The sequence below is a fragment of the Gymnodraco acuticeps genome, unplaced genomic scaffold, assembly GCF_902827175.1.
Source record: "Gymnodraco acuticeps unplaced genomic scaffold, fGymAcu1.1, whole genome shotgun sequence".
In the NCBI taxonomy this organism is placed as follows: Eukaryota; Metazoa; Chordata; class Actinopteri; order Perciformes; family Bathydraconidae; genus Gymnodraco; species Gymnodraco acuticeps.
The window spans coordinates 160,001-171,470 of NW_022991037.1; the positions used below are offsets into that span (position 1 = coordinate 160,001).

Here is an 11,470-nt window from a genome sequence, read left to right on the forward strand (position 1 = left end):
ATAATATTGAACATTTGTCATGTGTCCCTGACATTGCTGCCCCTATAAAAAAACCATCTGATGTTTTCAGTGACATCACTACCATCATTTTGTCTTTCCTCAGTGGAGGTAGCTACAGTGGTTAGTTGCAGAGTAAGTATGTACACTTATATTTCGTAATTTTAATCATATTATGTGTTGGATGTTGTCAAGCTTAACATGTCCTCTAGTGAAATGTCAATTAATATAAAAACCTTTCACAAATTTGAAATATATTTGTTACACAGTCACCTTGCTAACTGAATCATGTTGCTAACTGAAGGTCCACCATGTGCTCATTAAATGCCAATATTAACCAAAAATGTCCACCCTGTCAGCAAGCCTTCCATGACAGGGTGGACATGGTACAAATAGTTTGCCATAATTTCATTATTATCCAAATACTTTTTCCATTAACTTAAATATATTGTTGAGAAAGGGACTAAATAGCTTTCTGAAAATGTACATTTTATAATCACTATGTAACTACAATGTATTTACTCTACACTGAATGTGTCCCAGACAGGGTGGATACATGTTGCTGTTTGCATGTACATTGTCTGTCTGCAATTCATTTATAAAAAGTGTGGGAGCTTGACCAACATCCATTTCTAACAGCATAACGTATACTTAATACAAGGGGAAGTCTCAAATGCACCTTATTGTGATATTGATTGTAATTCACTGACCCCCTAAAGCTTGTCAAAAATGTCTTAGTAGCAAATTGAGATGCATTGGGAAACTCCTGGCTACAGCCCTGAGAATATGCTCATATTGGGACCATGGTTTGAGTTTACATCACTGTAGGCAGAGAAGTCCAGCTCGGCCTTGACAGGAGCAGAAGACGCCACGGCTCCGAACACCAGGTGAGGAAACTGCAAGAGGAACAGAGAGATTACATTTACTCACTAATATGGAGATTGTCATTGAGTTTGGTGTCTATTTCACGTTAGACGTTGGTCGACAGAGCAAAACGTAGTATATTCACAAATAACCCTCTCATGACGTTTTGTTTTTTTTAAACATGGAGCTCAAATAATCTTCGTAATATCTATCAAACTATGGATCCTACACATCCACTGGAAGTAGATTCTAAAAGTACAATATAAACTTCTCGCTAGAAATGTAATCAAAAAGCATTTTAACGGCCAAATTACAATTTAGGATTTCCCAATAAAAATAAATCGGGTGTCCGCCATGTTTTTTTTTCTCGCTGGGAAAGTTTGCGATCACGTGACATGAACACTGCTCATTCGAAATGAATAGGATAACATATTGTATCCATGTCACGTCTTGAGAGGGTTATTTGTGAATATACCAGGTTTTGCCCTTTCGACCATATTCGACATTATTTATTTTCTCACTTTTTGTATTACTTTTAATTAGGGCTGTCAGTCGATTAAAATAGTTAATCGCGATTAATCGCACATTTTTGATCCGTTCTAAATGTACCTTAGAGGAATATTTTTCAAGTTTTTAATACTCTTATCAACATATGAGTGGACAAATATGCTTTATGCAAATGTTTATTATCATTTGAACAATGACAAATATTCTCATGAATATTAAACACAACAACCTCAACATTACAAATATTCGCCTCAATTCAACCTGGAACCTCTCTCATACAATAATACAGTGTGTGTGTGTGTGTGTGTGTGTGTGTGTGTGTGTGTGTGTGTGTGTGTGTGTGTGTGTGTGTGTGTGTGTGTGTGTGTGTGTGTGTGTGTGTGTGTGTGTGTGTGTGTGTGTGTGTGTGTGTGTGTGTGTGTGTGTGTGTGTGTGTGTGTGTGTGTGTGTGTGTGTGTGTGTGTGTGTGTGTGATGGATCGTTGGAGCTATGTGCAACTCAAGGCTATGCTCGAACCGGAACTGCCTGGACACTGCAATCATGTTGCGCACTACCCGTGCTGAGTGTGCTGACTGTTCGTACAATGTCCCACTGTCTGGCTTCCTGCATAAAGTCAAGTGCTCGGCGCAGTTGTGGTGAAATGTCGCTCCTCTGTTTTCATTTAAACAGCTCCGTATATCCGTTAGCGCAGCTAGCTAGCACCAGATGCTAACAACAACAATGCACGTAAGGTCTCTCTCTCGCTCGGGCCACACATACACACACCCTCCCGGTCCTCCCAACAGCCAGTCGGTGCCTGCCGGTGAGCGTGGAAGTGTGGTCTGCCACAAGCGGGCGGCAGGAGCGGGGCTGTCAGCATCAGCTTGTAGATGGTATTTTAAACTCGATGCGCTCTGAAACTACGGGGCGGCCGAGGACAAAAAATACACATGCGTTAATCGCGTTAAAATAATTAGTGGCGCTAATTTTTTTTTTGCATTAACGCGTTATTAACGCGTTAACTTGACAGCCCTACTTTTAATATAGTATATTTTAATATTGTCTGCTTATCTGTATTATTGTGCTGCATTGTTGGAGAAGCCTGTGACCTAAGATTTTCAACGACATAATCACTAGCTATGTTAGTTTGACAATAAAGAACCTTGAACCTATTACACGTTTTGTTGTGAGACTGGGTTGCGTATTTTCTGACTTGTGTGGTCAAATAGAAAATGTATCTACAGTGCCTTTCAATTCAATATGAGGTTTGTTTGTAAGACCATGTTTAAACGGGTCTCACATGAGAAAGGCACGTATCTACTGAGACACTCTGTTCACCGATGATCCATGTATTATTCACCTTTCCTCTGAACCAGGCGGACAGCGCTCCAGAGTACGAGCCGCCGAAGCTGATCCAGATGTTCCTGCGGCTCAGACTGAAGCTCTGGACGATGTACTGGTGGAGAACAACCAAGTCAGTGAGCCTGGGGAAACACACACACACACACACACACACACACACACACACACACACACACACACACACACACTTAGACAAATTAAACAAAATGAACAAAAACAAAGTTAAGGGTAAATCTGACTGATAACATTAGTATTACCTATTTTTGGCATACCAAATACCTCACTCACACACACTCACACACACTCACAACTCTCTAACTCACACACACAAACACACAAACACACACTCACACACACTCACAACTCTCTAACTCGCACACACACACATACACTCAAACTCACACACACACAAACACACACACACACACACACACACACAAACACACACACACTCACAACTCTCTAACTCACACACACACTCACACAAACACACTCACAACTCTCTAACTCGCACACACACACACACATACACTCAAACTCACACTCACACACACACTCACACACACAAACACACACACAACTCTCTAACTCACACACACACTCACACAAACACACACTCACACACACTCACAACTCTCTAACTCGCACACACACACATACACTCAAAACTCACACACACAAACCACACACACACACACACCAACACAAACACACACACATCACAACTCGCGAACACACACACACACTCACACAAACACACACTCACAACTCTCTAACTCGCACACACACACATACACACACATGCAAACGCACACGCACACACACACACACACACACACACCACACACCATCACAACGCCAACACCCCACACAAACACACACACACTCACAACTCTCTAACTCACACACACACACACACACACACACACATACACTCAAACTCACACTCACACACACACACACAAACACACACACACACACACACACACACAACTCTCTAACTCGCACACACACTCTCTAACTCACACACACACACACACACACACACACACACACACACCAACTCTCTAACGCACACACACACACAAACACACACTCACAACTCTCACTTCGCACACACACTCTCTAACTCACACACACACTCACAACTCTAACTCGCACACACACTCACACAAACATGCACACTCTAACTCACTCACACACTCACAACTCTCTAACTCACACCCCCCCCCCCACACACACACACACACACTCACAACTCTCTAACTCGCACACACACTCTCTAACTCACACACACACACTCACACAAACACACACTCACACACTCACAACTCTAACTCGCACACACACACACAGTCATGCACACTCTAACTCACACACACACTCACAACTCTCTAACTCACACCCCCCCACACACCCACACTCACACTCTAACTCACACCCCCCCCCCACACACACACACTCACAACTCTAACTCACACACACACACACACACACACACACACACACACACACACACACCACCACACTCACGCCTGCTGGCTGCTCAGGTGAGCCAGGTTCTCTGTTTTGAGGCCATCAGGGTTGATGCTCACGCCATAAAAACGATGCTCCACAGCCAATAGCAGCGCTCCGTGCTCTGCAGCCATGTCAACGTGGTGTCCTGAGGAGTGGGAGATGATGCAAAAATCCTTTGCAGTAAGCAATAGTTTTCAAAGATTTCTGAGTGTATATATTTAATCAATACTTACATGTCTTAGATACTTACTCCCACAACCCATCAGAGACGGCACTGACCTCACCACCTTCAAAACACTCACCTCTTCAACCTGGCTTTTAATATGTGATTGTTGTTGTATTGCTTGATTTTAATTTGACTTTAACTATATTTATTTGTTGTTCTTTTCTTTTTACTACCTCTGTAAAGCGACTTTGAGCACCTGTAAAAGCGCTCATAATAAATGTATTATTATTTGTATGTCTTATTGCTCAGTTTGAGAATATATCATATCATTTGTTTGTATAATGTCAGCAAACTCTATTTATGTTTCTAGTGTTTTGCATTTGCTTTTTACCCCACTGTAGCATTTTTTAACTATTATATTGTAATATTTGTATTATTCTGAAGGATGCCTAACTACATCAGGCTATGGAAACGAGATTGTCTTGAGTAATATCTAAGTGTTTCATTGTTTAGTGTTGTCCCTTTTCAAAAACAGATTAATTGACATATGATTTGACTTTCTTGCAAATACTCCTTTCAACCAATCTGCTGTTTTTCTGACAGACAGGTGAGGACACATACCTGCCAGAACATCAAACTCATAGACGGGTCCTTCTCCTCCGATGAAGAGGAACACGGGACCATCGGGGCGCTGCCAGAACGCCTCGTTCACAAAGAACCTCTGCAGGGAAACACAGGAAGAAAGAAGCAGAACATAACAAAAGAAAGTAAAGGAATTGAGGTTGATCCAAACCAGACGTACATTCCTAGCCTTGGTGTAAGTAATCCTTTATTTAACGCTGATAGGTTACATCCACATTATCACCCTCAATTGACATTAAGAGCTAAACGAAGCTGAATACACTCTGCAGTAACGGCTTTTGTTAGATTCCTCTCATCTAACCTTCCTCTCCATCTCATGTGGACCTAGCATGCTATATTTGAATAATATATTGTAGTATGTAGGCCATACCTATATAAAACATGTCTGTGAAGTTTTTTTTTCAAAATACCAAACAGATCATGCATTTTAGCCGTGCCTCATTTCGCTCTATTTGCTCTTTCCAACCCCGTTTTTGCAAGTGCTGAATCTGTGACGTAGCTTTAATGCAAATGAGCTGCAGCTGACCACGCCCCCCTGCAGGAGAGGGGAGCGTGCTCTGATCAGCTGCTGGGCTGTCAGAAGAGGGGGAGAAAAAGAGATCTCCGTCCTCCGTGTGTTATTCTTATATGATTATATAGAGTCGTTATTCATTTGTTTTCAAGCTCAATAAATAACAAAGAAGACCTTTGACCGGCACTTTTCTAATTTTGTCCGGAAGATTTAAACTTTAACGGACATGTTGACCAGCGAAAAAAAATCTAACTGAAACTCTGCCGCACTCTGCTCGTCCCTTGGAAGAGGGAGAGGTCATCTGCTGGTGGACTAACCGGAGAGAATTACAGTGCTTTCCTCGACGGGGAGGGATTGCATTGAATTACAGGAGCAAACGCTTGACTCGGGAAGGGAGAAAAAGAGCCAGAGCGTCCACAGCGGAGAATAAACAGAAGGGCAACCATGGCAACCATGCGCAGGAAGTCTTCTTCGCTGCTTTTGTGGCAGACTACAGCGCCACTTACAGGCCTGGCATATGTACTACAGCGTCTCCAGCGCTTTTGAGCAGCAATGGCCGGCCGTGGCCCAACCCCACATTCCCCTGATAGGTGGGGAGTTGTCCATATAGGTGGAGCACCCCTTTTTGCATGATAGGTCCCCTTTAAGTTGACAATACATCTGTTTCAATAGCTTTGCTGCGTTGGGAAAAAAACACTAAACCAGCCTCAGAAATAACATGAAGGCGTCATATTCGATCCATTAAATCTATGATCACAGCACGCTTTAAAGATGCGTTGTGTGTCTGAACCGTCTGGCCTTTGTCATGTTATCATGTTACAGCACGCATATCTGCATATCCACACAATCATATACTATAATATATAGTAATATAATATATAGTACTAGTATATAAAACTAGTATATAATATAATATATATATATATATATAATATATAATACTATAATAATACTATATAATATATACTATATCATATCCCTCTGGAACTCACTCCCACAACCCATCAGAGACTGCACTGACCTCACCACCTTCAAAAAACTTACAAAAACTCACCTCTTCAATCTGGCTTTTAATGTGTGATTGTTTTTGTATTATTTGACTTTAACTTGAACTATATATTTATTTGTTGTTCCTTTATTTTATTTTATCTTCACTATATCTGTAAAGCGTCTTTGAGCACCTGTAAAAGCGCTAACAAATTAAATCTATTATTATTATTATTATTATTATTATAACAACATGCAGTACTTGATTCTACTGTACAGTATTTTATGTTCAATTCAGTTTTTATCTCACTCTATTTTACAGAATGTATATATTCCTCCATTATATCACCTGCATTATTTTGTATTTCCTTTGTTTTTATGTTTTAAATATATTGTGTGTTGCATTGTTGTAGAAGCCTTGGACTTATTTTCGCTGTAGCTGTTGAACCTTTGACAATACATCCTTTGAATCTCCATCCTCTGTTACCTGGATATCATTGATAGTTGATGTTTCTCTACCTGAGGGAAGGTTTTAGCGTCCTGCCGGTTGAAGTGGTCGAGCTGCTGGTGGATCCGGCCCTCCTTCACGTGTTGGAGAGCGGCCGTCAGGAGATGCTGCTTCGCTCTCTGCAGCTGAACATCCCGCACACGCTGCTTCATCTTCATCAGAATCCGTCCTGACATCAAAAGAAACCAAGCAGCAGAGAAAACAGAGATTCATAATCGTGCACAGTCACACAAATACAGCCCTCGATGTGACATGTGAGCTAAACTGATGAGTAAGTTATCAGGATTTCAGATTGTATTCATTACAGTTGTGCCTACTTGCTCTAAAGTGCTTGTTATCGGGGGCTCTGTTGTCCATTTGATTGATGAAAACAGCTTTTATGTTCTTGTCACTGATGTGGAGACTTGCAAAAACACTTAAAACTCTACCTGCAAACTGAGTTGTATACTCTGATGTATTTCAGGTACAGTCCAAATCTAACATGAGTTCCCGAGGGATTTACTGCACTCGTTTGATTTGTCTTTTGACAGCTGCAAACAAGCTTTGACACAATTGTGCTAAGAGTACGAGTTTAGCTTTCAAAAGTCCTCATATGTGTGGATGTCTTTGTCGTTGCTTTATCATATGATGAATCTGTCAAAACACCAATTTTAAATCTGTGAGTAAACAACCATCAACTCACCAGCATCAGTGAAGTTCCAGAGGAGAAGAAGGACGAGACATTGGGCCTTTGAGAAAACCATCTTTACCAAATCAGGATCATTTAAGTTACATTTAAAGTCCTTCTAAAATACAATTCAGGAGTCAGGAGGATCTTCCCCTCTCGACAGCTCAATATATAGTCCCTGGAGGGCTGCAAAAAAGTGTGATAACAGTCGTGTGTGTGTGTGTGTGTGTGTGTGTGTGTGTGTGTGTGTGTGTGTGTGTGTGTGTGTGTGTGTGTGTGTGTGTGTGTGTGCTCAGCGAAACAGAGCTTGGTGATGTAATGAGATCTCTCTGCCTCGTAATGGCTTTTTTTTTGGAGTGGTTCAGTTACAGGAGCATTTGGCCTTTCAATATCATTTTGGGTTCATTTGACAGACTCACATTCATTTCCTGGAGACTAACACAAGCCCAAACAATAACCACATACTTCCTGAGGATGAAGACCACCCCCTCTTTAAAAGTAGAACTAGGTTAAGTTGTGAATTATTCATGACTTTTAAACAGGACACAAACTGAGGTCTCCTGGGTGAAAGTCCTGTGTTTGCATGAACCATCATAACCCACATTAGGCTGATTTGTATCATGGTAGTAAAAAAAGCGATACAAAAGTATATTATACATAACATGTAAAAAGTAAGATATTTTATGGTATTAAAATGGTCGTAACATATTCAAGGGTTTCACTGGAAAAAGTCCTAAAAACGTCAGAGTGTGGAATGTAAAATATATCACACAAAATGTAATGATTAAAAAGCTAGTATATATATCTTTTAAATCTATGGTAAGTCGAAAGAAAACATCATAGTATAGTAAGAAAACAAAATCCTATGTAAAAAAAAACACAATATAGTATATCCCAAAAATCAGAGACACATCCAACTCTAATACGTTGAAAATATTCATAGTATGTTTGAAAGATGTCAATGCAACATTTAACTGCATGTTCACAACTCCGTCCTTTAATTCAGAGCATGCACCTGATTCCTTGTTCATTTATCTAATTGTTCTGATTATGTATTTATGCTGCACTTGTACTGTGAGAGGGTTTTCTCCTCCATACAGTATTGCATCAGGTCAGGGCCGCCCCTCCCTACAGGCCAATCACGCAGGCTGCAGGGGGCCCCGCCCAGAGGGCCTCAGCTGCTGTGCGCAGTTCTCCGCTCAGTTCTGTGCATAAGCATGTTTTGTCTTGACTATATTACAACTATATATATATTTTTATATGTTTTATATAGTATTTATATTATTGAATTGATTATGATTATTATTATTAGTAGAAGTAGTTTATTTGCATTAATTATATTGTAATCTTTTTGAGGCTAGTTTGGCAGGAAATGCAGACGCACCTGTAAACGCGTACTGAACGACATACATGCACATTTACCATTTACCTCACTGTATACAAAAGTAACTGTTGATAATAATAATAAACAGGAATTATATTTGCAAAGTAGCCTACTTTGTTTCCAAAAAGAATGGTTTCACTCCTGTCGGACATCTCACAATGTTGCTTGGGGGCCCAAGTTGGCCAGGGACAAGTAGCTCATTTATTTTTTGTTTTGTAATGTCATCATGGTTCTTTTAGCTCTTGCATCACACCATCTTTCCACTCTTCATATGTATGTTGTTGTTGCATGTTAAAGGGTCCCCTATTATACTGTTTTCATCAACATATTATAGCTCTCAGATAAATACAAAACATGTCTCTGAAGTGTTTGGCTCCAAACACCAAACAGATCATTGCAGCATTACCCATAATCCCCTCTGTTTCAGCCCTGTTTCCAAAGTGCTGATTCTCTGTCTGTTACTTTAGATGAAAATAAGGAGCCCCTCCCCACGCCCCTCTGAGAGAGATTTGGTTACAAAGAACTCAATGGTGCTCTAGGAGGAGATTAGGTGATAAGGGGGGGGGGGGGGGGGGGGTTACCTTGGTTGCTGATTGGCTAATGGTTACACAAGATAAAACATCGTTATGACATCATAAAGTCGCCAAAATCTGATCAGCTCGTTTTCAGACAGGTTTTTATTAAAAATGGATCAAAAAGAGAGAGAATCTTTGTTCCTGAAGCTTTCAGAGTCTCTTTCCACAGAGGGGACACATGTTGATGTAGAAGAGACATGAAGAAGAGGGGACACATGTTGATGTAGAAGAGACATGAAGAAGAGGGGACACATGTTGATGTAGAAGAGACATGAAGAAGAGGGGACACATGTTGATGTAGAAGAGACATGAAGAAGTGGGGACACATGTTAATGTAGAAGAGACATGAAGAAGAGGGGACACATGTTGATGTAGAAGAGACATGAAGAAGAGGGGACACATGTTGATGTAGAAGAGACATGAAGAAGAGGGGACACATGTTGATGAAGAAGAGACATGAAGAAGAGGGGACACATGTTGTAGAAGAGACATGAAGAAGAGGGGACACATGTTGATGTAGAAGAGACATGAAGAAGAGGGGACACATGTTGATGTAGAAGAGACATGGAGAAGAGGGGACACATGTTGATGTAGAAGAGACATGGAGAAGAGGGGACACATGTTGATGTAGAAGAGACATGAAGAAGAGGGGACACATGTTGATGTAGAAGAGACATGAAGAAGAGGGGACACATGTTGATGTAGAAGAGACATGAAGAAGAGGGGACACATGTTGATGTAGAAGAGACATGAAGAAGAGGGGACACATGTTGATGTAGAAGAGACATGAAGAAGAGGGGACACATGTTGATGTAGAAGAGACATGAAGAAGAGGGGACACATGTTGATGTAGAAGAGACATGGAGAAGAGGGGACACATGTTGATGTAGAAGAGACATGAAGAAGAGGGGACACATGTTGATGTAGAAGAGACATGAAGAAGAGGGGACACATGTTGATGTAGAAGAGACATGGAGAAGAGGGGACACATGTTGATGTAGAAGAGACATGGAGAAGAGGGGACACATGTTGATGTAGAAGAGACATGAAGAAGAGGGGACACATGTTGATGTAGAAGAGACATGAAGAAGAGGGGACACATGTTGATGTAGAAGAGACATGAAGAAGAGGGGACACATGTTGATGTAGAAGAGACATGAAGAAGAGGGGACACATGTTGATGTAGAAGAGACATGAAGAAGAGGGGACACATGTTGATGTAGAAGAGACATGGAGAAGAGGGGACACATGTTGATGTAGAAGAGACATGGAGAAGAGGGGACACATGTTGATGTAGAAGAGACATGAAGAAGAGGGGACACATGTTGATGTAGAAGAGACATGAAGAAGAGGGGACACATGTTGATGTAGAAGAGACATGAAGAAGAGGGGACACATGTTGATGTAGAAGAGACATGAAGAAGAGGGGACACATGTTGATGTAGAAGAGACATGGAGAAGTGGATTTTGCATAATAGGGGACCTTTAAAGAGAAAACAGACATACATAATGTTCCACCAGTGGTGTGTAGTTAATATGAAACGAGTCAGAGAAGATATCCACTTCAGGATAATCTGCATCATCACAGGCCAATTACATTTGCAACGATTACTCGTGGATGATTTAAAATGTGTTCATGACGTAATGCAGATCCTCCCCGTCTGCTGTCGGATTATTAATTAATCAGTTTTGTGTTTTGTGAGAAAACTAAAACAATATTAACATTTGTTGAAGTTAAAACATTCTAGCTGCAGGGTAAAGTTGCTGGGTCATTTTGGGGGTCAAAGAAATGAACAAAGCATC

At 40.9% G+C, this 11,470-nt stretch overlaps 2 protein-coding genes across 2 annotated transcripts in view; both read right to left on the reverse strand.

The window, feature by feature from the left end:
• Positions 1–627, reverse strand: part of LOC117559779 (thymus-specific serine protease-like) — a 5,136-nt gene extending 4,509 nt beyond the window's left edge. The window contains exon 1 of the mRNA XM_034236442.1: positions 622–627. Within this exon, the coding sequence (XP_034092333.1) occupies positions 622–627 (6 nt within the window). The remainder of the gene's footprint in view (positions 1–621) is intronic.
• Positions 628–767: 140 nt separating this feature from the next.
• LOC117559780 (thymus-specific serine protease) lies at positions 768–7,784 on the reverse strand. The gene is made up of 6 exons (XM_034236443.1): positions 7,724–7,784; positions 7,053–7,210; positions 5,015–5,114; positions 4,243–4,372; positions 2,708–2,831; positions 768–893 (listed from the first exon to the last, which is right to left on the reverse strand). The coding sequence occupies exons 1-6, from the start codon at positions 7,782–7,784 to the stop codon at positions 768–770; spliced, it is 699 nt and encodes a 232-aa protein (XP_034092334.1).
• Between the last annotated feature and the right edge of the window lie 3,686 nt (positions 7,785–11,470).

Excerpts from the sequence above, each read along its gene's own strand:
- LOC117559780 (XM_034236443.1), bottom strand. The coding sequence starts at position 7,784 with ATGGTTTTCTCAAAGGCCCAATGTCTCGTCCTTCTTCTCCTCTGGAAC. Across the intron at positions 7,211-7,723 it reads CTGGAACTTCACTGATGCTG|GACGGATTCTGATGAAGATG; the intron begins GTGAGTTGATGG and ends TTTTGATGTCAG. Across the intron at positions 4,373-5,014 it reads TGAGTTTGATGTTCTGGCAG|GACACCACGTTGACATGGCT; the intron begins GTATGTGTCCTC and ends CCCACTCCTCAG.